This window comes from Gouania willdenowi, chromosome 8 (genome assembly GCF_900634775.1).
Source record: "Gouania willdenowi chromosome 8, fGouWil2.1, whole genome shotgun sequence".
NCBI lineage: Eukaryota > Metazoa > Chordata > Actinopteri > Blenniiformes > Gobiesocidae > Gouania > Gouania willdenowi.
This window is the reverse complement of record NC_041051.1, coordinates 27,053,658-27,080,547: the sequence shown is the minus strand read 5'-3', so window position 1 is coordinate 27,080,547 and position 26,890 is coordinate 27,053,658. Positions and strand designations below refer to the sequence as shown.

The 26,890-nt window shown below is 38.4% G+C and overlaps 3 protein-coding genes across 6 annotated transcripts in view; all 3 read right to left on the bottom strand.

Annotated features, from left to right (window-relative positions):
• The window catches only part of LOC114468457 (myosin-10), an 86,047-nt gene extending 79,025 nt beyond the window's left edge, over window positions 1-7,022 (bottom strand). For 3 of the 4 annotated variants that reach the window (XM_028455372.1, XM_028455369.1, XM_028455371.1), the window contains exons 1-2: window positions 6,887-7,022; window positions 2,379-2,762 (exon numbers count right to left, since the gene is read on the bottom strand). In XM_028455372.1, coding sequence (XP_028311173.1) covers window positions 2,379-2,723 — 345 coding nt within the window. In that variant the 5' untranslated portion in view covers window positions 2,724-2,762; window positions 6,887-7,022. The remainder of the gene's footprint in view (window positions 1-2,378; window positions 2,763-6,886) is intronic. The other variant, XM_028455370.1, reaches the window with a different exon arrangement.
• A 1,151-nt stretch (window positions 7,023-8,173) lies between these two features.
• ddx47 (DEAD (Asp-Glu-Ala-Asp) box polypeptide 47) lies at window positions 8,174-16,836 on the bottom strand. The gene is made up of 12 exons (XM_028455336.1): window positions 16,695-16,836; window positions 16,455-16,548; window positions 14,904-15,092; window positions 14,021-14,092; window positions 13,815-13,933; window positions 13,666-13,737; window positions 12,151-12,267; window positions 11,920-12,066; window positions 10,654-10,791; window positions 10,502-10,572; window positions 9,248-9,377; window positions 8,174-8,506 (listed from the first exon to the last, which is right to left on the bottom strand). Exons 1-12 carry the CDS (start codon window positions 16,812-16,814, stop codon window positions 8,321-8,323), a joined length of 1,455 nt encoding a protein of 484 aa, XP_028311137.1. The 5' UTR covers window positions 16,815-16,836; the 3' UTR covers window positions 8,174-8,320.
• A 1,286-nt stretch (window positions 16,837-18,122) lies between these two features.
• wbp11 (WW domain binding protein 11) lies at window positions 18,123-26,890 on the bottom strand. Its single transcript, XM_028456250.1, has 12 exons — window positions 26,726-26,890; window positions 25,317-25,403; window positions 25,163-25,194; window positions 24,983-25,076; window positions 24,656-24,852; window positions 23,613-23,746; window positions 23,370-23,521; window positions 22,617-22,841; window positions 21,095-21,217; window positions 20,725-21,009; window positions 20,029-20,214; window positions 18,123-19,096 (listed from the first exon to the last, which is right to left on the bottom strand). The coding sequence occupies exons 2-12, from the start codon at window positions 25,378-25,380 to the stop codon at window positions 18,447-18,449; spliced, it is 2,142 nt and encodes a 713-aa protein (XP_028312051.1). The 5' UTR covers window positions 25,381-25,403; window positions 26,726-26,890; the 3' UTR covers window positions 18,123-18,446.

Sequence of the window (26,890 nt, the reverse complement as noted above, 5' to 3'; positions counted from 1 at the left end):
GGACGAGGGCTGAAGCTTTCTGACAGCTGACGTTTATCTCCACACACAAAGGCCGCTTGTAGCCCAGTTCGCATGCTGTTGCTAAGCGTGTAGCAATGTAGCTCAACTAGTGACTCATCACCACTGATAGAAACTGCCAGAGGTAGAGCAACACAAGTTAGTTTATTAAATACATGTAATAAAACCATGATAAAGCTGTTATTATGTCACTCAACATGTGGCTCATTGAGTCTTAATTTTAAATAGATTTTAAATTGACATTGAGTTTAACTCAAACAACAGGACATATTGGTTTTTCAATATCAGGCGAAATATACCGATACACCGATATAACATTTTATGAAGAAAAAACTGCCATCTCTAGTTTTTTTTTAATCTATTTTTGCTGTGGTTTGGTGTGTTTAGTGAGTCAAACCCATAAACAAGCCTGTAAATACTAAACAAGGTAAGGTAACTCATGACATTATTAGTCATTAGGCTAATTGTGTAAAACAAACAAATAAACGTGTTAAATGAGCTAATAAAGCCAAACCCATTAAAAGATTTAACGTTTTTGACTGAAGCAGGCGTTACGTAAACATGATTCATTCACATTGATCTCGTCCTTAAATCCCTCTACAAGCTCCGCCTCAGGGAGACGTTGTAATGTGTCTGCAGTAGTGGTTGGAGCACAGATCAGATCATTGGGGGTGGGGGGTTTCTTTCCTCCACAAATGAGTAAAACAGGCTAACCTGGAACCCTCAGAATACACAGACACATGTTTTTGATTTCTCGCCAAGCAACGGGACAATTAGAAAGCTCCAAGAAACAGAAACACAGCGTATTAAAGAAGGAAAGTGGCAGAATTACAGGAATTACATGGAAATTCAAGTCTTACTGAGATGGGGTTTTTTTAATCATAGGTTAAAAACAAACTTCACTGTAAACCTGCAGATTAATAAACTGCTAACTAGGGCTGGGCGATATGGACCAAAACTCATATCTCAATATTTTTTCTCAAAATGACGATATACGATATTAATCTTGATAATTCTAATTCACATAAAGTCTGACCAGAAAGACAATTCTGGGTTAAATTTGCTGATGCAAAATGCCACACATGCTCATTTATTAACAAACAACTGCACAAAATGTGTCACTTTTGTCTTTTTCTCCTCTAAGGGACAGCACGTGTGAGTGAGTTCTGTAGTGTGGCTTGTATTGGGAAAGGTCTGGGTTAGTAGGACGCACAAAGTAACAAAAGCAGCCACTTCTAAAATGAGTATTTTGACACAAAATAAGCTATGAATATCTCTATATAGGCGATATTGTAGTTTTCTATATCTCTAAAATATAAAACTAGACATATCTCCCATAGCCCTACTGTTAAGTGACTATCTAAAGTGCCAGCGGAGATGTTTAATGATGTCTTGTGTGACAGTGTCTCTGCGGTGACGTTAACCTACTTTCCAACTGGCAGAAAATGGGTTTAGATTGGAAAGATGAATCTCAGAGAGAGATAAAATTAGATTATGGGGACAGAAGTGATGAACTACAACCAACTACTAGTACAGGGTACCCATAAAAATAAATAGAACATTACTCATTCAGATCACTCATTATAAGGCAGGTGAAAAGTTATAAAAGGTTAGTTTTAGTTGGATATTTTGAGTGGGCACTAAGGCTCCCAATGACAAAGACACTATCGCTTTTCGGAATCCTCCCATGCACAGCTCACCTACACCTGCAGCATGTGACATCCAACAGCATCCAACAGCACCGCTGCTGCTGCCGCTGTTCATTTAGTGCTGAATTCAACAAACTATTCATCAAACACTCACAAGTCTCATAAGTGACATAATATTTAATAGTGAGTTACTTCATTTCTTTTATTAAACGCTGACAGGTGGTAAAAAACTTAGCAAGCGGACATGATCAGTGTGTGATCACATGCTTCAGTTATTTGCTATGATAAATTGACTAAATAACACCTTTTTTAACCCTTTACCACTTTTAAAATGTTCAGAAACAGATGACGTCACCTCCGGTTGGTCTCAGCATTGGTTTCTATTGGCTGTTTATTCATCATAAAAGCTGCAGCGCATGCGTTGTCACTCTCTAATCATTAAATCTGTGATCGATCTCGTGGGTCTTATGAGGACGTGCACTTAAGCTAAACACTGTCAGCTGGCTTGGCTCAGCTGGGGAGCTTCAAGCTGAGAAGAGTTTGATGAAACGGTAAAAGCCAGCGTGGTCACGGACGGCTTAGCTGAACCAGGTTTAAACCATAAGCCTGGCTCTACTGAGAACACTTTGATGAAACATCGCCCAGGAAACCCTTAGATGTTAAGCTTTTAAAATATCTAAACAGAGGTAAATAGAAGTGACATTGACTTACATAAATGAGTCCAGAGTAGTAGCGGTCCTTCAGGTTGTGCAGCACGGACGCTTCGTTCAGGCAGGTGAGCTCGGCCATGTCCTCCACCTTGCTGAACTTGGGCGGGTTCATCTTCTGGATGTCGTCCTTGTTGATCACCACCTTCTTTCCGTTTTCCGCCAACTCCACCAGCACCTCCTCGCCGCGCTCTTCCCGGATGCCGGCGGCCTCGAACCCGTGCCTTTCTGAAGGAACCCACACCAGCTTCTTGGCTGTCCAGTCAGCCTGAGTAGCCGGGTTGTAAACCACGGCGCGGTCCACAAACAGGTACCGCTCCGGATCATCCTGTCCGCTCCGATGAGACATTTTAGCTGATGTTTACCAGAGCAACAAGGAGTCCTGGAACTTAAAAAAAAGCCAGGATTAGTGACAGAAACCTAACTGACACATTATTGTCTTTCAATGTGAAATAAATCTTGATATTTTTTGTCAAAATAGCAAAAAACAATATAAATCTCTATAATTTTAATTCAATTAAAGTCTTACCACAAAGTCAATACTGACACAAAATGCCACACACACACATTTATTAACAAAAAAAACGCACAATATTTTCCACTTTAGGCTTTTTGTCCTCTAAGGGACAGCACGTGTGAGTGAGTTCTGTAGTGTGGCTTTTTAGTGGTAGTTATGGGTAGAACACACTCAGCAATCCGTCAATTTGTGCTTTTAATGCTGTTCTGAGAAGTAAAGAAAGCAGTGACTCCTTAAATGAGTATTTTAAGACAAAATAAGCTATAAATATATATATATATATATATATACATATTTTTTTAACTTATTATTTTTTTCATTGATTGAAATGTTTTATTTTTTTGATTGAATAATAAAGACACAAATGTACTACTCATAATATGGCTCAAATACAAAAAAGATGACTTCAATACAAAAATTTAAAAAAATAACATTTGCAATCAAATATTTTTTGGCATTTGAACACTTTTTTTCTTTGAATGAAATTATGTATTTTTGATTGTAAACATTTTTAAGTAAACAGTTTTTTTTTTTTATTGTAAAGTTGTTTTTTGATGGAATAATAAAGACACAAATCTACCTCCATAAATAACAACCGTGTCAGCCTGTGCAGGCAGGACACAGGGTGAACGATGGGACCAGCACCTATTAAACTACCCAATATCAAACACTATTTCTGTGTGTGTGTGAAAACTAGTTAAGGAGAGCGAACACAGATGTGTGGACTGTGTAACGTCAGTGGGGATCAGACAAACTGAGTCAGTGTGTCCTCCTCGCGTTGGAAGCTCCAAACACTTTGAATGAGTCTGATTTCATCAGGAAAGAACTTTAAATCTACTTTTAGATATGGAGGAAAAAAATGCTGATTTAGTCCAGGTTTTTGGCTGGAGGAGCAGTAAAATCCTTCCAGTTACAAGTCAGTTGAAATGGAAGAAGTAGAAGTCTGTATCAGCATCAACAGTAGGGCTGGACGATATATCGAGATTCAAGATATATCGAGTTTTCTATTTCGGGGATATAAAAAATGACAATATTGCCTATATCGACTTATTTTGTTTTAAATTATTGATGGATTTCTATGTGCGTTCTAACCCAGACCTTCACCTAAACATCCACACTAAGGAACTCACTCACACGTGCTGTCCCTTAGAGGAGAAAAAGACTAAAGTGGAACATGTTGTGCAACTGTTGGCATTTGGATGAGAAAATTTAACCTAGATATGTCTTTATGGTCAGACTTCATTTGAAATAAAAATATTGAGATTTTTATCGTATATCGTTTTTTGAGATAAAATAATCAAGATATGAGTTTTGGTCTATATTGCCCAGCTCTAATAAACAGTGAAATGTAGCTCTACTGTGCAACTTCCTGTCATCATTCAGTGTTTACATTATCATTTAGAACTTGGAATCGATTCACAAATACAGATATGTTGTAATGGTCCAATGTATTTAAATGAAACAACAATCATCCATCCTTCCATGGTCATTGGTCAAGGTCATTAAGGAACAAGACAGGATCTAGCTTTAATAGATCTAATAAGTCACCAGAGAACAATACGACTCCACCAAGACAATGGCCACATTAGTTTTATCCCACTGTGTACATGCAATTTATTGTAGTGTGTGACTGTCTGATAAGTAACTTAATTACTTGTAAATACTTGAGTCTACATCAGGGGTCACCAACGCGAGGCCCGCAGGCACCAGGTAGCACGCATGGACCATGTGAGGGGCCCCTCAGGAGCTCTGGTCACTAATGAGCTCCATCTATAATCTGATTTATTTATTCCCCACAAAGATACTGTACATGTGTCAGATCTAGAATAGTACTTAGTAGAGTTAAATACTACTGCACCTGATAAAGTTTTAGTATTAAATTACATTCTTTAGATGTTTATTTTCACTATAACATTGTGACCATTTTTTTAAAGTCCTGCAGATTGGGTGTACGGTCAGTGGTATGTGATATATAATTAGATATATAAAATTATTATTATTTTTTTTTTAACACAAGGTGGATTTTGGTAAAATATGACAATTGCTACATTTGACAAACGTTACATGTTATACGATTAGTTAAAAGTTGTTTGTTAGTAGCTAGTACAATAGGAAGATGTACATTTTCTATGAAATTTAATGAAAATGAGAGAATTGCATAAATTAGGAGAAATAAAGTGTTGAAACTTAAACATCAGCTACTTTTTTTAAGTTATTTGTATTGTTTTATATATTTTTCTTATTATTTTTTGTGTGTTTTCATAGTCATCTTGTGTGTTTTTTGCTGTAGTTTTGTGTATTTTTGCCAGTTGTCCGTATCCATAATGTATAGACTTTGGTAAACTAGAGTTTAGTTATGCTGCAGCTGAATCCCAGGTTTGGCTCCCAGTTCACAAACTTATAATTCATTATTGTGCCTCGAGTAACTCCAGAATGTAGAAATTCAAGATTTTAATTCAAACAAACGGTCTATTCTCATGAACTTAACTTTTCATACTCAAACAAACTTACATAACAAATGTGGTTAAATAACAAAAACAAATAAAGCAAAGTGAAAGAGGTAAACATGACTACTTTAATCAAGATGGAATAGATTTATTATTAGGTTTAAATTAGCTGAATTAACAAGTCTAACTTAAAAAAAACTAAGACAAAGATGATAGAGAAATAAATAGCTGCTAACAGTTAAATTATTTGTTTAGTGTAATATAGGAAAAGGGGTGGGACTTATGAGTTTATACTACCATTCCCTTTCCAATACAAAAAGTATGCGTACGCAGTAAAATATGCAACTATTGTTTAGTTTTTCTCTTTTTTTCTGAAGGGAAGCCAATCTTTTGTTTGTAATATTGTTTCTCGTATTAACGCATTTGCTATTTGTTGGAAATAAAAAAAAAAATAAATAAAAAATGATTGATTGATTCACCAACCAGACAATATGATCCAATGTTGGACATGTGATAGTAATTCTAATGCAGCTGTTTCACAAATATTTAAAGTTGTAATTGTGTTAAATCAGGGGTGTCAAACTCATTTTAGTTCAGGGGCCACATACGGAGGTTTTTGGAACAACAATTTGAGATTAAAAATGTTTGTCGTCATGTGATATAAGAACTGGAAAACTGAGCTCTGCAAATATTGTGGATTTTAAATAAAAGTTTGTATTGGGAGGGGCTGAGATATCTATAACTGAATTAGTTCGTGATTTATAAAATGTTTCATGTTTTTTTTTTATATCATTTCTACTTTCTCGAGCGGGCCAAATTTGATGCCCTAAAGGGCCGGATTTGGCACCCTGGCCTTGAGTTTGACACGCTTGTTAGACTTACAGTGTGTGGACTATTGGAATCAGTAACATTACCGTGCATTCATAATATTAGGGGCAGACCAGGGCTGGGCAATATATCAAGATTTAAGATATATCAAGTTTTCTAATTTGACAATATAGAAAATTACAATATGGCCAATAATAATATATTTTTATTTTACAGATAATTTGGTATAAAAATACTTGTTTTCGGAGTCGCTGATAAACACATTTAGATGGATTACTGAGTGCGTGCACTGCTAACACAGATCTACCCCTAAAAAAAAAAAAAAGCCACAATACAGAACTCACTCACACGTGCTGTCCCTCAGAGGAGAAAAAGCCAAAAGTGCCACATGTTGTGCAGATGTTTGTTAATAAATGAGCCTATGTGGTATTTTGCATCAGCAAATTTAACCCAGAATTGTCTTTTTGGTCAGACTTTATTTGAATAAAAAAATATTGAGTTTTGTATATTATATATCATCATTTTGAGAAAAAAATATCAAGATATGAGTTTTGGTCCCTATCACCCATCCCTAGTGCAGACTTCATTACTTTTCATAATAAAAGCTCTGTTAGCATTGTTGTCTAAGGGAGATGTAGTAATGCGTCACAATAAAGTGAAATAATAAAGTTTGCACACAGGTCATCCATCCATCATCCATCCATCCTTTCAGGGACTCACCGGGTGTAAAAGCCGAGCAGCGTCAGTCCAGATCAGCCCAGAAAGCCTCCGTCCTCCTGCTGCTGCTGCTGCTGTACACAGATGAAGTGCAGGCATGTGTGTCCGCTCCGGTGTGCTGCGTTCACACTGCGGCTCCTCTTCAGCTGAGCGGAGCCGAACGCAGCTAGACCCCGCCCACCGCCGAGCGTGACGCGCATAGAAATGTAGCACACAGATCGGCACCGCACCGCACCACGCTGCTCCTCCGCTGTGCTGCTATGGAGATAGATCTGTGTCTTTATTATTCAATAAAAAAATAAAACTTTTCAATCAAAGTTTTTTTTTTTTACTTCAATCAAAACACATATTTTCAATCAAAGTAAAAAATAAAAAAAATTGTTTAAATGCAATTTTATTTTTTTTACCAAAGTAATTGCATTTGAATACTTTTTTCTTTAATTGAAGTTTTTTGAAAAAAAAATCTTTTTTTGTATTTGAGCCATGTTATTAGTACATTTGTGTCTTTATTATTCAATTAAAAAAAAAAAAAAAAAAACATTTCAATCAAAGAAAAAAAGTGTTCAAATGCAATTATTTGGGTCTCAAATATTCTTTGCCATTTAAACATCTTTGTCTTTGATTGAAAATATTTATTTATGATTGAAGTAAACTTTTTTTTAATAAAAAGGTTTTTTTTTTAGTGATTTTCTTTATTGCAGTTTAAAAAAATAATAATTGAATAATAGACAAATCTATGGGAACTTAAGCTCAGAAATTATGTTTAAAAAAAACTGAAACTTGAGAATTATTTATTGAAATTAAGCACTGAATCTAATCCAAACAAATATTGGCATTCATGCAAAAAAATACTTTATAAAGTTTAAGAACTTTATAATATTTAAGTGGAATTTTATTGAATTTATCACAAATTAATTAGAACGCTTTAATATTTGCAGAGGTTTGCAGTTTTCCCATGCTAATGTAACAAAATGGAAGAAACCAAGTTTTTCCAAAAACCTGCTCAATCCAAAATTATTTGATTATGATTTCCTCAAATTATAATCTACATCTTTTATATTATTTATACACAGAAATGCAAAGCAGCACTAATGCAGCCCTCTTGAGGTCAAATGTGTCAGTATTTTGGCCACTGAACTAAAATGAGTTTGACACCCCTGCCCTAAGGACCATTGTGTCATTATGGAGTCTTATTTCTTGATCCTACTCTATATGCCTAAAGTTTTTTTCTGTATACCATCCGATTGATAACTATATAGCTCCCTCTAGTGTCTAAAAGCAATAGAACAGTTTGACAGTATCAATATTGTTTTATTTAAAAAGTGGAAACATCTCATAAGATCGTACGTCCTTCACTAACAGCAATAAACATGTTAGGGTAATTAACATGTATGTATATATAGTATTATGTACAATTATTATTGATCTTCCAACACGTCAGCGTCCTCCTCTCCAGGCACCTCCTCCTCTCTTCATCCCTCCTCCTCTTCCTCTTCCTCCTCCTCCTCTTCCTTCTGACCCTCCTCTGACTTTCTTCCTCACGCCACTGGATTGTTCCGTGTCGTCCTCGTCTCCGTCTCCTCCTCTGGGACGTTTCCTTTTCTCACCTTTCTCCTTCATTTCCTGAGTGAGAGGATCAAACATTGATGTGCTTTCATTTGTTTCACCACCAATGGATTCACAAGTCGCTTTAGAAAGAGCAAACTAGTACTTTCAAGTCTAAAGATCAAAGTAAAAGTCTAGAGTAAAGTGAAATAAAAACACACAAACGTCAGAGGTTTGTGAGTTTACATTAAGGAACTGCCTAAAGGATTAAATAAAACAAAGCACCAGCATGAATCAGTATAAAAGTCATATATAACTAACGTTAGCTTGTTAGCTCCTCTGAGGGAGGGACTTTGGAAAGTTTGGAGGCAGGGCAAGAGAGTAGTGGGGGAGGGAGGGATCTGAGAGTTGCGGACTGCACCTTTAATTATATTATCTAGAGAGCCCTGTTTTTTTTTTTTTTAAATTCAAATTCCAACTTTGACCTCATTTAAAGCCAATCATCAAAGCTGATGGCGTCCTCTCACCTTTTATCACACGTTTACATGATTGTAACAAAAAAAAAAAACCCACCAAACTAAATAACTTTGAAGGTTATTTCTTCCACCGTAACATTTGGTAAAGGTGCAGTCGAGCTGCTAAAAATATGCCGGTTGCCTCCCACTAATACCATTTAATTTTTAATTCAGGAATGTCCCTGACCCCTGTAGAAAGGTGTAGAAACATGCAGGACAGGAGTTCTTCAGGACTGATGTAGATGTTCCATATCTTTTTATCAGGCTGATTTGAAAGGAATGGAAAACAGTGGACGTCACTCACCAGTCGGGCAAACCTCTGGGCCTCGTTCACCCTCTCCACCAGCATCATCACTTCCTCCTCCTGGGTGGGAAAAGCAGGAAGTTTCTTCCCAATCAAAGTTTCAATTCGCTGGAAAAGCTCCACGTCGTACCTTGAAAAAAGAAAAACGAAAAGGATTTGATCAGATTTATATCAGAAAAAGGTCAAAATACAAATCAGCTCAGTTTGATGTACAATAGAGTTTCTGTAATTTGTAATTCCTATAAAATGGATTCAGTGCAGTAGATGAATTCTGAATTTCTTCAGTGACAGATATCGCGATGTATCGTGGATGAAATTTCCCACGATATATCGATTGTCGCTGCAAATATGACGCCTATTTGACAGTAACCTTGACTGGCATCACCATATTGAAAACTCTAATGTGGACAACTGTGAATATTTTACACTGAACATTTACAACCAAAAATGTCTTTAATTTACAGCATAGAAGCCTGACATCCCTGATCAAGGTTTCCTTAAAGGTAAGGTAGGTAATTTTCTCCAGATACACTTTTTAAGTTTTGGGTTGAAATTTTCTTTATGTCCCGACAGAAATAAAGATCTTATGTGTTCTGAAAAAGGAACAAAGAAAATCTGTCAACTTTAGCAGCTGTAAACCTGTAAAAACTTCGACCAATGAAAGAGGTGTTTGTTTTTTTTTTTTAACCAATCACGTCTCCCTGCTCGTTTTTGACCCCTCGCATGCACGAGCCCACACTCAAAGCACGTCACTGATGACAGAGTTAAAACTGAGTTTTTAGTCACGTTTTTTAACATATATAATGATAACGTTTAGTGTTTACATACCACTGAATGAGACATGAGACGACAAAGTTTCTACCCAATACAAGCGATGAGCTTAGGTCCGCTATTGTGTCATTATGGAGTCTGCATGTGGTGCATGTGAATGAGGGGCGTGGCTTTAGAGGGCGCACAGAGGGTAGGGGGCGGGGGGAGGATGCTACTTTCAAAATCATGCTAGTTTTCGAAAATTACCTACTCTGCCTTTAACTGATCACATTTAACCCCGAATCGCCTTTCTGGTAAGACTATTTGAATTAAAACTAGTGAGATTTATATTGTATATCACCATTCTGAGAAAAAATATTGAGATATGAACTTTGGTTCATATCGCCCAGCCCTAGCTTAAGTTAGTGTGGAAATGCTCCGCCCCTTTGCAACGCACTGCACAGGGTAGCAGCAGTGACAGGATGGAAAGTACAGAGGACTTACTGAGTGACGAAGGTGATGGACTTCCCAGAACGTCCTGCTCTGGCAGTTCTTCCCACTCTGTGGATGTAATCCTGTGAGGACGAACAAATGTGTTCAGCTCACATGAAACCCTGACAAACATGAAAGCTCCTGGTGTGGGAGTGCTGCCGTACCTTGGAGTGAGTGGGAATGTCGTAATTGATGACGCAGTCGACGTGAGGAATGTCCAGTCCTCGGGATGCGACGTCTGTAGCCAGCAGCACCGATCGGGACTTGGATTTGAACTTGTTCAACGCGCCCAGACGTTTATTCTGAGCGACAAAGGGAAAAAGATGTGATCGGTAAACAAAAGAGTGTTTTTAAAAAAACAAAACAACTTTGTAACCAATGTCCATGATCTGAAACATCTCAATATGAACAAACACCAGTAAGAATAAAAACTGTCTTTACATGAGGGGAAAAAATGTCCCACATGTCCACTGATGAATGTTTATTTACGTTAAAGAAAAAAAAACAATGCTAAAGGTGCAAAGAGGGAGCGTGAGCTGGGATTAGACCGTCGTGAGCCCAAACACCTCGCTCCAATTTGATGACGCGTTCCCACTTTGATGACAAATTTGAAGCAGCACTGAGTTAGAGAAGCCGCGCCTCCAGGAAGCTCTCTACCGTGATTGACATGTAAACAGACACGCCCACGAAGGTGAGCATGTCAGCATCCTTCACACAGTGCTATGTATGTATTTTCTACAGTCTATTTATGTACCGGCGAACGCCCCGCCCCCACGCTCTGTCTCGTGTTTATAAAGCAGCATGAGCTCGGCTACGGAGTGGGTGGGAGGAGGGCGGGCCGTCCTGTGGCCCTGCATCACCGTGCGGGGAGGAGAAAGTCAGTGTCCCGTCTATAGACACGCCCACTCATGAATATGCATACGCAGGCCGCAAATCAGCCTGTTTGTGTAGAGCTGCTCAGAAAGTGACTCTTCAGAGGCTAAAACTCTGGAAAACAGGCGAGTTTGAGAAAATAAACCTCAAATACTATGTTTTTGGGGTTCTTAGAAGAAACAGAGATGGGTGAAAAATATCATGATATGGGACCTTTAAATGGAGTCACCTCAAACTTCAGAAAAATTTAAATAGACTTTCATTTGTGAAATATGAATCTCGTTCAAAAACTAATTTTAGGAAAAGAAATGTCTTTGGGGTCACCAGAAATTCTTGATATCAAAATGTGTCTTATCACTAGTTAATTCCATCATTGTGCTCTATATTTGTTTTTCAATAGTTTTTAAGCAAAACGTTACAGTCAAATAAAGGGTGTCCTTGGACCGAAAAAGTTTGAGAACCACTGATGTAAAGCACATTGAATTCCCTTGTGTATGAAATGTGCTGCACAAATAAATTCACCTTGCCTTGGGTTTAATGGGACCAATGGGACCTACCTGACTCATCTGCCCATGCAGAGGGATGGCGGTGATGCCGAGGTTTCTGAGCAGCAGCGCCACCCGCTGGGCGCTGTTACAAGTGCTGCAGAAAATGATGAAGGAGTTTCCAGCCAGCTCGTTGATGATGGAAACCAGGTAACAGTCCTACCAATCAAACACAGAGCCAGAGCAAATCAGAGCAGATGTGGCCACATGTTCAGCTAAAGATGACCACTGGGAGTTATTTACTTTGTACTTGGCTGGGATGAAGACGTAGTACTGCTGTAGTTTGTCCACTGTGGAGTATTTGGTGGAAACGGCGCACTTTACTGGATCTTTGAGAGCTGCTCGTTGAAGCTTCTGGACCTGAGAACAAAGATCAGGAGAGTGAGGAACAATCATCGCTTACACATTTATTGTGAAGTTAAACTGAGCCATTTACTAGAAAAAAAAGAGCGGAAACCAACTTCTGGTGCAGCTTAATCCAATCAGTAACCCAATTATTTAACAGTTTAACTGTTCCCCAGGGATGGTTAGTGAATTTCTCCATTGTGAGATCAATAAAGTATATAAAAACAAAAGTAATTAAATTATTTAATTATATTTAGATATTATTAATCATTGTTAATTTATCAAAAAAAGAATAAATGGTTTAACAGTTAAATATTATTTTTAAATAAGTAGTTAAACTGATAGTTAAATAGTAAAGTTAATTTAGTTAAGCTTAATTTAAATTAAATAACATTGGACAAGTTGAGTTTGGGGGAACATTTTTGTAATTTAAACTTTACTAGAATTAATTTATCAAAGTTTATTAAAAAAAATTAGAATGAAATTGTGAATTATAACTGAATGTTGGGAAGCTATTTCATTTTATGTTAAAGGAATGTCAATTAAGTGAAGATAGTTGATTTGCTGATCCTTTTATTTAAATGTCTTGAAGCTTAAAGGCAGGGTAGGTAATTTTAGAAAACTAGCATGATTCTGAAAGTAACATTCTCACTCACGTGCACGAGCACCGGTGCTCCAACAGCGGACCTCAGCTCATTGTTTGTATTGTGTAGAAACTTTGTCGTCTCATGTCTCATTCAGAGGTAAGTAAACACTAAACGTTATCATTATATATGTTAAAAAACGTGACCAAAAACTCAGTTTAAACTCTGTCACCGGTGACGCACTTTGAGTGTGGGCTCGTGCACGCAAGGGGTCGAGAACGAGCAGGGAGACGTGATTGGTTAATAAAAAACAAACCGTCTTTTTTCCATTGGTCGAAGTTATTACAGGTTTACAGCTGCTACAGATGACAGAATTTCTTAGTTCCTTTTTCAGAGCACAAAAGATCTTCGATTTCTGTTAGGTCATGAAGAAAATTTCAACCAAAAACTTAAGAAGTGTATCTGGAGGAAATTACCTACCCTAGCTTTAACTTAAAGTTACTATAAGGTGTTGAAAAAGTTAATACATTTAAAAGCAAAAATAGAATTTGTGAGAAAGAAATGTTTTAAGTGTTTAGGTGTTGACATTTGTTTGTTTTTTGGTTACAATTCAAGGTTTTTCACCTGAGAATCCTCACCTGTTCAGTTGTTAAAATCAACAAATTCATCAACTCAGAAATGAAAAAACTTTATTGGAAAACAACTGCTTAATTTCTCGAGAGGAATCCAGTTTTGAAACTCTGGTAGATGCTGAAAATCCCTTTAAGCGGGGATTTAAATCAATAGCATCACATTTATAATCAACACTGACGAACAATAACACACAAACCTTTTTGGTCATGGTGGCGGAAAACAAGAACGTTCGTCTATCTCTGGGAATCACCTTCAGGATTTTATCCACCTGAGAAAACAACGCAAACATTGTAAGAAACTAAACAATCACTGTGATTCCTCCGGTTTTTATAGCTTGGCTCTCACCTCAGTCTCAAAGTCCATGTTGAGGATTCTGTCGGCTTCGTCCATCACCAGGAACTTCAGAGCTCGTAATGAGAAGCCCTTTGTGTTCTCCATGTGATCTATTAATCTTCCTGGTGTGGCTGGAAATGCATTAAACAGGTTCATAATTAAACATACAGACTCCTTAAGGGATACATTTAAAAACATTGATTATAATTCCGTCGTACCAATAACAATGTGAGGCTTTTTAGCCAAAACCAACGACTGGGACATCATATCGATTCCTCCAACGACGACAGCTGCAACGGAAAGGATTTAAGCACACAGGTGAAGATTAACATCAGCTTCTTAAATATATTAACTCTGAGTCCACAGCCTGTAGCCCACAGACTAATTTGAAAAAAATTTAAATTGTATTTTAAGAATTTGGAAACAATACAAACTCCAACATAATTCACAAAAACTCCAAAAAACACAAAAGACAAAACGTCAAGAAAAGCTGTACAAAAAAACATACACAAAAACAACAATACAGATTCTAAAAGTGCACAAATCGACAACATCAAGTTTACAAATGACACAAATACACACAAAATAACTCCAAAAACACACAAAGCAACAGCAAAACGCTCACAATGTCAATAAAAGTACACGAGGTAACATCAAGGACACACAAAAAGAATTAAAAAAAATACACAAAATGACTAATAAAACAGAAATAACAAGAAAGACCCACAAAAAACCACTTAAACACACAATAATACTACAAAAACACAAAGCAGCATTTAAAAAATGACACAAAGACAAACTAAATGCAGACAAAATTACACAAAATATACAATACAAAAATATTGAATTTTTTATTTTATTTTTTAAACAAATTGACAACAAAAATTCTGAAAATGACACCATAAAAACACACATATATTGACTCCAACAAAAACACGAAAAAATGACAACAAAAACTCTCAAAATCACAGAAGAACCCCAAATAAACACAAAAATTACTAAAAACTCACAAAACAACAAAAAAAGGCAAAAACCCCTTGTTTTTTTTCTCTATGAATGCTCAGATGGTGCTAGATTTGGTTTAAGTTGATCTATACGTACCACACTTTACCCCAATGCTGGAGCCCAGGGCTTCAAACTGCTCTGAGATCTGGAAGGCTAACTCTCTGGTGGGGGTGAGAACGAGTGTGTGGAGCCTCTGGGGCGAGGCCAGCAGGGACTGGAGGATGGGCAGAGCGAAGGCGCCTGTCTTACCAGAGCCCGTCTCTGCCAGGCCGATCACATCCCTACCTGCAGCACAAACAACAGCCACCACCGTTTAGAAGCTGATTTTATATTTATATTTTATACCTGCAGTAATATTGGAAATGTAATGGCAAAAAAAAGACCTGACCCGGTCCCAGAACACGGCCCAAACGTGTCTGACCCGAATGAAGCCGATGTTTATTTAAACCTGAATACGTTTCAACCTGACAGTATTCTCATCCTTGCGTGCTTGCGCATGTAGAATGATCCGTGGTGAGTTATAAACATGACAAGCAGCTTCATGTGCCGCTACACGCTACTTCTCAGTTGAAGCTGTTCTAAGGCTCAAACATACTCAAGCGGACTCCGCACACAGACCTGACTATACGCACTCCTCGGAGCTTACATACGTACTCGTAGACGGTGATTACGGTTACGTAAGCGGAGGATGCACACATGCAGCATCGGGGGCAGCTAAAGGGATGCAGGGGTCCTCAGGTAAAGACGAGACGGGAGCATCTGAGCAAATATGATGGGCACGTCTGGAAGTTCCTTTAGTGCAACAATTATTACGACGGTAAAAAGAAAAAACTACAGAAAATCCCCCCAACGTTTCTGAAAACGGCGGCATCGCACCGTATGGGATCAAAATGACAATGTTGGGGGGCTTAACGCTCAACAACAATGAAAAAAAACCTGACTTTAGTCAAAAATAGTGATTAGACAATTTCTCAATCGTCATCATTCTTGTTAGGACGTGGCTATTGATACGGAAACTTATCAATAAACTCGTCTATGCATACGCTTTTTTCTTTTTTTTAGCTCATACTTATTTTTTAGCTCCCCCGCTAACTCTTTTATTTTAGCCCTAACCCAGGAAATACCCTAAAATTAATTTTTTTCCCGTGTATGTATTTCAAAGAAGGAAATTGCCGTGTCAAATGAAAAAAACATATATGACAAAAGCGGGATTTGAACCTGCGACAACAGAAGGATAATTCCTTGAGTGCAGCGCCTTAGACCACTCAGCCATCCTGACATTACCAACACACTACACTAATGTAGAAAAGCTCCAGAAACTTACCCATAGTCAAAGTTGACTATTGATACGTTTCCGTATCAATAAACACTTCCTTCTTGTTATTGTTAGCATTACAGCAAACTGTGTGCGACCCAGTAAAACTGCAAGCTTTCTCACAAAAATCTGAATAATTATCATACCGTAAGGTTATGACCGTGATTATACCGAAACGTGAGATTTGCATACCGTTACATCCCCTGGTATCATATTTGTGTGTCTCCTGCTGTGATATCAGTTGTACATCTCTACTGTAGATCAAACCCAGTGTGAGCTATTATTATTATTATTATTATTATTATTATTATTATTATTATTATTATTATTACCCTGCAGAGCCACAGGAATGGCCTCCACCTGGATCTTTGTTGGACTTTTCCATCCCAGCTGATCACAGGCCTCACAGAGGACCTCAGTCACACCCTGTGGAGACAGAACTCAGTTAGAACCCTTTACAGCTACACTCACGTGCTGTTTGCTAACGAGTGGACACGAGACAACAGTCTAGGAGGTAAATAATAAACAGTGAACAGTGTAACAACAGGTTCGTCCTATCTGTGTGAACCCACCAGCTCCTTGAAGCTCTTCACCGGTTCTCCGGTACCGGGCTCGTCGCCGTGGTCACTGCTCGAACCCTCGAGCGTTTCTTCTGAGCTCGGCTTCACGCGCTCCTCGCCGTCGTCAGCCATGCTTGATCAAGGTGCCGATAGCTCTGCAGTGCGCAGGCGCAGAAACCACTCCGCTGACACGGACACGCAGCGCATGATGGGATTTGTAGTTATTAGAAATATACTGACTTGCCAAACAGAAAATGTTAAAACCCAAAATAAATAAATAATGTTTATACTTTTGAATTATCACAGATGTATGGAAGCACATTCCATACATATGCACATTAGATTTTTTTTTTTTTTTTTTTTTTTTTTTTTTGGCTCTAGTGGCCTTTATATGACAGTTGCTTGACAGGAAAGGGGGTCAGAGAGAGCAGGGAATGACACGCAGGAAAGGGTCCCAGGCCGGGAATCGAACCTGGACCCGCTGCAGGTGAGGAGCTATAGCCTCTGTACATGGGGCGGGCGCTCTACCCACTGAGCTACACACCGCCCCGCACATTAGATTTTTATTATATTTTCTAGTTTTTTTACTGGCTTCCATACATACAAAGTATTCATAGTTTGACAAGGTAAATATTATGCAGGACTGAACTTACCAGTAATTCAACATTATCTCTGAAAACTAAATCAGTGTTTGGTAAAATATGAAGCCTTAATTCAAAGTCATTACAGCAGAGTAGAACATTTTACAGCCTGTCATTTACAGTGTTGGGAGTAACTAGTTATTTTTGTAATATATAACAGTTAGTTATACAATTAAAGTAACTCAAGTTACATGCATATTTACTTTGCTTTCTCACTGTTTGCAATTATTTGAGCAATAAAAGATGATTATTATAGTTAAATATAACTTATGGGGAACAAAAAAAGAGCTTTCTGCTCCTGAAACAGCAGAAGTATTTGAAACAAAACCGATGTTATTCGAACACCATCAGTGTGATATAATTAGTGTTCTGGACCAAAAGTAACTCGAAGTAGTGCAACTCAGTTACATTTTAAAAAACAGTAATATTGTAATACAAATATATTACATGTTTATCCCAGTAACTAGTAATATAAATATATTACAAGTTTGGAGTAACTTACCCAACACTAGTCATTTACATTTAAAAATTCCAAATATGGCAATACATCGATTATTAGATTAATCGTGATTCGATAACGATTCAATCATAAATGTTAAAAATTTATTATTTTTCATAACTAAATGACAGGAACACGACCGCAAAGGAATGTATTGAAAATCATGATGTTATAATAATAGCTGATTAATGGAATGGTAGCACCCAGAATCGTAACCAAAATCCTGAGGTTCCTTAGATGGTACACCCCTACTTATTTCTTACATTGTACGTTCACATCAGCATTGATTCAGAAGGAAAATCATCTTCAACTTTTTATTGAGCTGCCGGTCAAACGGCATCAGACAGTCAGGGGTTGACAAACACTTCACACCTGTGCTTTGATGTTAAATAAAGCAAAATACAGCTGTACAAAATGCTTTTCATGCTCAAATAACATTTAGCTGGTTAAACAAATAAACAGATATATGGTTGTAAAAAATGGCCTTGAAACTTCTGTTCTTCTAAAAAAAAAAAAAAAAAGGGAAATGTTTTCAACTAAAATTAGAAACCAGATGTAATCAGTAAAATCATCACATTCTGTCCTACACAGAATCCTCTGCACAGAAATAACAAACACACAATCTCAGAGAAGTCCTTCCATCTCCCTCATAAAGGCTTCATACACCTGGTCTTTAGTCTTCATGCTGGGCTGGGTCACGGCCCCCATCTGAGACGGGTTGTTTCGGCTCATGGGGGCAGCTGCTCCCTGGTGTTTCAGCCAATGGACTCCGCCCACACTGTCATCTTTCCTCCGTAAACTGCTGGCCTTCTCCATGGGTCCCACGGCAACGGGGAGCATCGGCCCGCTCTTGTCCCTCCGCACTCTCAGCGCCGTGGGCACGAAGCGTGTGACCTCTGTTTTGGGGTTGATGATCTGAGGTTTGGCGGAGATGGTGGCCCCTCCCGCACCGGCTCCTGCAGCCAGGCCGCCTGCAGCCGCGGCCACCGACGTGATGTTGGCGCGTTTTTCAATGGTTGCCGCGTGGTGGTGGCCTGTGGGAATGGCACCCGGTGTGCCAGGTGGAGGTGGCATCTGCATGACACCTGGTCTCATGGGCATGGCGGGGGGCGGCATGTTGGTTTGAGATCCATCCGAGCCAGAAACTTTCTGCCTCTGGACGATGCTGGGAGGAGCACTGAGGACGTTGGTGTTGAGAGGCGGTGGGAAGAGGGAGAGTGGGGGGGCGAGGGGGCGCGTGGGCCCTCCAGCTCGAGGAGGAGGCGGCGGCATACCTGCAAGGAGAAATATGTAAATATACAGAAACTTAATGACATGTTTTACTGTCTGGGTTTGGATTGGGAGCAGCTGAACTGGAACAAGTTGAAAAAACATTCACAGTCCAGCAAGACATTAAGCTGTCATTGTTATGACATGACACCTGTCATTAGCATGAATAAGGTGTCATTAAGTGTCATTTGCTAAATTATGACACCTTTGGAGCTATGTTGGCATTTCTTGGGCTTGGCAAGGCAAGGCAAATTTATTTATATGGTGCATTTCATACACAAGGCCATTTAATGTGCTTTACATGATCAAAATGTGCAACAGAAAACATTTAACAGCTTAAAAATCTATCAGACCGTTAAAATTTGAAGTAAAAACATTAAATAAACTATGACATGATTAAAAATCTCCCTCTCAATCATATGCAGTAGGAAAAAAAAAAATGTCTTTAGGTGGAGGGATCACGTGGGGTTAGAGTAGCAAACGACACTTAATGACAGCCTTATTAATGCTAATGACAGCCTTATGTATAAAACTATAACGTAATTATTACCCTTTTTTTAACAGAATGTTTTCATCCACGCACATGTAAACTGTAAGCGGAGATAATGTACCAAATGTAGGCAATAAAACAAGAAAAACAGCATTTAAACAGTTAGAATTACAGTGTCAGTTTTTTTTTTGATATTTAAAACGCATCCTAAAGTTTGTCCAATTATTAAAACTGTTCCTGTCAAACTGACTGCAAACTTCACACTTTTGATTACTCTGTGTTTTAAATGAACATGTTCATGACTGCATTAGGAAGTGATTAGTGAGTAGTTAAAGGAGTGTGACATTGTGGCTCTTTGCTGCACACACAGTTGACCTGTTGTGTAACTATGACACACAAACACCACAACTGTGACTGCCTTCATTCCATCTGAACACACACATATACCTGGTGGGGCTGGGGGTGGAAGTCTAGGTGGCGGGCCACGTGGAGGTGGGCCTGGTGGGACACCAGGAGGCGGGCCAGGTGGAGGACCAGGGGGCCGACCTGGCGGGGGGCCAGGGGGCAGGAGACGAGGTATGGGGGGCCTCATTCCTACAGGCATCCCAGGGGGCCTTAAGAAAGGAGGGGCTCCTGCAGGGGAGAACATGAAAGTTCAAACGGTGTTAATATATACATATATATATGTGTAATGGAAAAACTGACATACACTGTAAAATTAGAACATGGCAAATTTGAAAAGTTTTTAAGACCATGGAGAAGGTTTATTGCAGCACCGTAATCAGTTTGAAGAATTGGAACAATGTTGTTTATTTACTTTTACTAAATATGTATGCATGTATGTTTTGTTGATAATGTATACATATTTAAATACTAAAGATGTAATTTCATATTATTTTTGTATTATTTGTTTCCATAAAAAATTTAAATTACAAAAATAAAAACAAATAACTGATCCAGCACGTCTCAGAAAAAACGAATAATAACTAAACTGCTACTTTAAATTATTTGCTTTAAATAAAAGTAGAACGGGAAGAAAAAAAATAATATCAGAAGACTAAATGAAGCGATGCTTTTTCACATTCTCTGGTTGTCATATATTGGACATCCAATCATTATAATAAGATACCTCACTGCACTTACCTGGAGGGGGGCCAGGAGGGGGGCCGGAAGGAGGACCAGGAGGTCTCATGGGAGGAGCAGGAGGCGGGCCCAGAGGTGGAGGTCCAGTCATGGGTGGACCTGTTAAATGTGGGGGGCCTTGCTGTCCCACAGGCCCTGGTGGAGGAGGGGGGAGACGCTGGCTGCCCATCAGGAGGGCCGGGTTGTCTCCTGGGGGTCCGTGCTCCTCAGTGTCAGAACCGTCAGAGTCGTCTGTGTATTCTTCCTCTACTTCCTCCTCCTCTTCCTCTTCAGGAACAGACTGACCTGAAGGCAAAACACAACAGGAAATGACGACCAGGACACGGTGGATTCTCACCAATCAAAGGAATAAAAGGAAGTGAATCATCACCTGCCATCCTCAACATCATGGCCTGCAGAGGCGTGATGGCTTTGGTCTTCTTCACAAGCCTCTTTCTCTTCTTCCCTTCACGAGAAGCCTCTGCTGACAAGTCGGCAAAACGTACGCTGCGTCCTAGAGAAGTAGGAGGAGAGCAGGTTTAGGAATACATATACAAAGATCCAAAGTATGACTGTGGCAACACAATTAAGCATTAACTTAAAAAATAACTAAATGGTTCAAAATACGGCTGGGCGACATATCGAGATTCAAAATATTATGAGTTTTCCATTTTGGGGATATAAAAAATTACAATATCGCATTTTGTTTCATTTTGTGGGTGGGCCACAACTGTGAGCCAGATAGCAAAATAATAGGTAACCTGTAGGTGGAAGCAGAGCTCAGATAAAGAGGAAAGGAGTTTACGAAACTGAAAATGGCGCTACAAGAGATAATGTTGATGTTCCCACCAGCGCACAGCAGCTCACAGCCGACCAGAGCATGTGTGGAACTTTAGTGGATTATTGGAGAGTGTGGGTCGATGGTGAGATAAAACAATAAAATAAAAAAAACAAGGCAAGCAGTGACATTCGGTATCTCCGAGAAGAAGGGGAAGTGCCGTGTGTGCAGACTGACGGGAGAGCAACTTGGAGGAACGCCAAAACACAGTAAGAATTTTTTTTTTTTTAGAAAAAGGCTGTTTTCTCTGAAACTGAAGATTTGTGTAAAACTTGCTCTATTCAGCAGCTGCTTACGGGAAAACGAAACAAGGCAGAAACAAAAACATTTATGATGAAAGTAGAGGCTTTAATCTTGTCTTAATGTGGTGTCAGATTTCAGATAGTCATAGTATAAAATATTCTGTGGGTCTTTAAAATCAGTCAAAATGCTCAAAAAAGGCTGGCACTGAGGGGGGGTAGAAAATCTGAAAATGGCTGGCACTGAATGAGTTAAAAAAGATTTTTTTTACATTGTTTGCTTTGTTTTTGTTCATGCTCCACTTTAACTGTATTATACATGTTAAACCAAAAAGGCAACACCTGCAGATAGAACTGGGCAATGTATCGAAATTCAAGATATATCGAGTTTTCTATTTTGGCGATATAAAAAATTACAATATCTTACTTTTTTTTAATAAAATATTCCTTTTAGTAGTCACTGCTTTCTCTACTGCTCAGAACAGCATGAAAAGCACAGTTTGATGGATTTCTGAGTGTGTCCTAACCCAGACCTTCCACTAAAATCCACACTAAGGAACTTACTCACACGTGCTGTCCCTTAGAGAAGAAAAAGCAAAAAGAGCCTTATTTTGTGCAGCGGTGTGTTGATAAATGAGCCTCTGTGGCATTTTGGATCATCAATTTTACCCCAAATTGTCTCTCTGGTCAGAATTCATTAGAAATAAAATTATCGAGACAAATATCGTCTATTACTATGTTAAGAAAATATCGAGATATGAGTTTTGGTCCATATTGCCCAGCCCTAGTTTAAAATGAGCGTTGATGCACATGATGAGCTTTGTTGAAAACCTCACCAGCATGTCTCTCGCTCCTGCCTCTGCCCTCCTCTCGCTCCCTGTCATCGCCCTGTCTGTCTCCTCTCATCCTCTGCTCTCCGTCGTCATTTCTGTTGTTGTAGCCGTCCTCCTCTGAATCGCTGTTATCGTCGTCCAAATCGTCCCCGTCACTTTCACTGCCGCTGTCCTGGTCCCTCCTCATATCCATGAGAGAGGATTTTTCTAAGCCGGGAATGGACGGCTCTGATTGGAGGAATAAACAAGATTGCAAAACAGATCAAGATGGTGTCAATCAGGGTTGAGGTTAATTACATTTTTCAGTTACAACTATGTTTACAATTACCCAGATTCAATTACGATTACAGTGACCAGGAATTTTTTCCAATTACAATTGTTTTTTCATCCTCAGAAAGTCAATTAAAATTACGTTCTCTATTACTAAAGTTCAATTACAATTAATCACAATTACTGAGCCTGAAATAAATTACTTAATAAAAGTTAACCTTCCTCTTGTGTTAGCATCTCTTGTAATAACAGGTCCTAAATCAGCTGTAAAATACACTAAAAACAAATATCTAACATCTAATTTATTTCCTATCTATTGGTTTCCTAGTTAGGCTTCCTAATTAATGAATGATTATGACAGCAACACATTTTTAAAATTACAATTACATCATAATTGTAATTAATTATCAATTACGCAATTACAATTAGAATTGACCCCAACCCTGGTGTTGATGTTTCCTGAAAGTAACATGGAACGTACAATACCTGCACTGCTGCTGTAATGACGTCTTGCAGGAATGCCGTACAGTGCGAGGACCTGTGGGGGTGGGGGTCCAGGTGGAGGTCCGGGTGGCTTCTTGCCTGGGGGCAGGCGAGGGACACTGGGCAGCAACGCAGCAGATGACAGGATAGGTTTGCTACGGGGGAACAAAACAAACCACAACAGGATGAGTGGCACCATCAGAGTGAGAAGCACCACGTGTGTTGGTCATGTGATGATCAACATACCCTAAAGCTGAGCCCTTCTTCAGTATGGAGGGAGGCTGAGCACCAGGCAACGGGATGTCCTGGATGTGGATGTTTGATGGTGCGTGCGGCATATCAGGTAACGGGATGCTGTCAACTTCTACAGACTCGGCATTCTGATGGAAAAGACAGAGAAAGTAACTTTAACAATAAAATTATAAAAAAAATATGTGAAATAAATGTTTTGGCCTTGTTTTAAACTCAGTGGCTCTTAGCAGCCTCTTTGTTTTACTGTTACTGTAGTTAAGCTGCATTCCAACATTTGACTGTGATAAGACAGACAAGTAATCAACCTGTCAAATACATTCTAATTCAGCAGCATTTATAAGGAAGCTTCCTCATTTTCACATTGACCGTAAAATTATAACCATGATTTATCGTGCTTTAATTGAATCCATTTGATCTTTTTCTCGTGTCATAGTATGTTCAGAAAACCTTAAGACAAAAAAAGTCAAATGGTCAATTGAACCGTTGGGTGAGTCATAGCTGAATTCAGCTTCACTGTACAGTAGGCAGGTACAGAGGATAGCTAACTCCATTTTAAGTGCCTACTCCCACCCCTTGCACTGTCACTTTAAGCTTCTTCCCTCTGGACGGAGGTTCATTGTCCCAAAATGTAGGACTCAAAGACTTAAAAACAGCTTTGTTCCTGCTGCTGCTACAGCACTGAACACAGTACATTTTTGCACATGAGGGTTTTATCTGCTCGTACTTATTTTTTCTGTATTTTTATCTTTGTCTTCTTTATATTTTAATCCTCTATTTGTGGAACCAAAGGTATTTTAATCAATGTATGGTCTGCTCATTACATTCTTGTATTTTGTGTCTAAAAATGACCGTCACTTCACCTTGCTGCAAAGAAAATCTACCTGCGGGTAGAATTAAAGTAACCTGAACCTGATTCTAAGTTAAAAAGCTCATTTATTTATAAGAGGCAGTAGTTTGTCAAACAAGATGCAAGCGATACAGATGCTGGCGTTTATCCTGCATTTATTGGTTTTTAACGTGGGGCCCAGATTACTCACCTTGACTGAGTCAAAGTAGAGAGCCAGCTGCCCTCGCTTGGTCTCATAGTCCAGCTCTATTTTGCGCAGCTCCTTGTAGGTGTCAGGGTTCTCTCTCTCATACAGATGAACGATGCGTTCAAATGTCTCACGTAACTTCTTCCTCTTGTCCCTCAACACCTTCTCATTGAGCAGAGGCTGCTGCACAGGGTTAAACTCTGCAAAAACAAAGACAAACAGGAAGCAATTAACTTGTTTCTTGTGAGAGAAAAATAAATGCTTCTATAGTTAGTTATCGGTTAAAAAAACAAAAAAGTTAATAAAAATAAAGAAGTTCTAATATCTCACCCATCTCATCCAGCTTCTCCATGTCCCTGATGATCTGCCTGGGGTCCTTCATCTTCAGCACAGCTGCTCTCACCATCATCCTTTGCTTTTTGTTCTGAAATAAAGTAACAATGTTGGCCACTCTAAACATCTACTGTGGTATAAAAATTGAAATACACAACATAGGGAGCTATCAAGTACCTTTTTCAACTCCCTTTTCCTGGCCTCTTTTCCTGTAGAGAAGGTTAAAAAAAAAAAAAAAAAGTTTAAACAATGAAAGACACCTATTGGTCCTCACATATCATCCAGTAGCAGAGTGAATTAAGGCGAGCCTCGTTTGGGGGCCAGTACTTACGGGCCTGGTCGGTGGGATTCATGAACTTCCCACTCTTGGTGGAGGAGGTCGAACGTCGCCCCATTGTTGCAGTATATTTTCTTCACCCTGCAAAGATAAATAATGATGAAAATCAATACAGGAAAGAACAAAAGGTTTGTGTTGCTTTGTTGGTTTCTGGAGCCATTTTTATGTTGATTTGTTGTAGTTTTATATACTTTCCTGAGTCATCTTGCATTTTTTTTGGAGTTATTTCATGTATGCAATTATCAGTATTTTCCATAATTTTGTGCAATTTATGGCTAATTTGGTGTGTATCGGTTGTTGTTTTTGAATAATTTTCTGTTTATTTTGTGTATTTTTCTTGTCCTTGTGTATTTCTTTGTAACTTTGTATGAGTCATTTTGAATATTTTTGCTGTCATTTAGTATTTTTTTTCTGTATTTCCAGTCATTTTTTGCAAATTATGTTCAATGTCATGTGTATATCTGTTGTCATTTTTGATAATTTTTTGTCTAATTTGTGTTTTCCTGTTGTCATTTTGTAAAACAATGTTATTTTTGTGCCTTTTCTGGTTAATTTTGTGCCATCTTACTTTTGTCGATTTATATAAAATGCCTAAAAAATATTGTGGAATTTTGTATGTTTTTTTTTTCTTCTTTTTTTTAATAGTCATTTTGCATATTTAGTTTTGGAGACCAGACATAATGCATGGAAATAAAGAGTTAACACTTTAAACTAATTACATCTTTTCTCATCAACTGAAAGGGAGGAGGGCATTCTGAGGCATTAACACATGAAATAAAATGAAAGTCATATTTATGTCAAATCAACAGTCGAAGTAATGTAACAGTTTTAAATGAAACATCTGATGATCTTTCAGGCACAAATGTTAAAAATAATCAATTTAGGAAGTCCTTCTAAGAAAGTTATTAGTAGTTGAAATATACAAAAATTAAAGACATTTGCTTTTCATTTTTAGATCGAGAATTAGTTACACTTCTCTTGTACGATTAGGTGAAATGTGATGACTATGATACAAAAACCCAGAAAAATAAATCACACCTAAAAAACAAAACAAAACTGTCAATAACATAAACATGATGACTGATAAGGCAGCGAAGACCTGTGGACATTCTGTAAACAATATAAGCATCAATGGGTATAGTGTTAGCAATAGCTAACAACTTAACACATGTATAATGCCTGAATGCTGCTCAGTCTGCTAATAAAATTATACACGTATCTTTGAATAAAACATTAAATAAAAGTGAATACTCCCTTAAAAGGGCCATGGAAATGTTTCCAAAGAAGTCTCTGGATGATACATTTAAATGTCACATTAGCTTTTAATGTTAGCATGCATTTGTAACTCCAGGCCCACGTTAGCATGGTTAGCGTCACAACGAGAGGCTAATGTTTGACATTACCTTCAGGAGAACAGTACAGGTCAGAGGGCTGTGTGTGCAAACCTCTGTGCACCAAAACAGGCCACAATAAACCGCGTAAATGCTGCAGAAAACGCAAAAAAAAAAGCCTCAGGACCAACACGGCTAAGCTAACCGGCCTTCATGTTTACACCACCGTCCGCCGTC

Coding starts and splice junctions, on each gene's coding strand:
- ddx47 (XM_028455336.1), bottom strand. CDS start 16,814: ATGGCTGACGACGGCGAGGAGCGCGTGAAGCCGAGCTCAGAAGAAACG. Junction 13,738..13,814: donor ACATGGACTTTGAGACTGAG/GTGAGAGCCAAG, acceptor TTGTTTTCTCAG/GTGGATAAAATCCTGAAGGT. Junction 8,507..9,247: donor CCCAGAGGTTTGCCCGACTG/GTGAGTGACGTC, acceptor CCTCTCACTCAG/GAAATGAAGGAGAAAGGTGA.
- wbp11 (XM_028456250.1), bottom strand. CDS start 25,380: ATGGGGCGACGTTCGACCTCCTCCACCAAGAGTGGGAAGTTCATGAAT. Junction 25,195..25,316: donor GAATCCCACCGACCAGGCCC/GTAAGTACTGGC, acceptor CCTTCTCTACAG/GAAAAGAGGCCAGGAAAAGG. Junction 24,853..24,982: donor GGAGAAGCTGGATGAGATGG/GTGAGATATTAG, acceptor TTGTTTTTGCAG/AGTTTAACCCTGTGCAGCAG.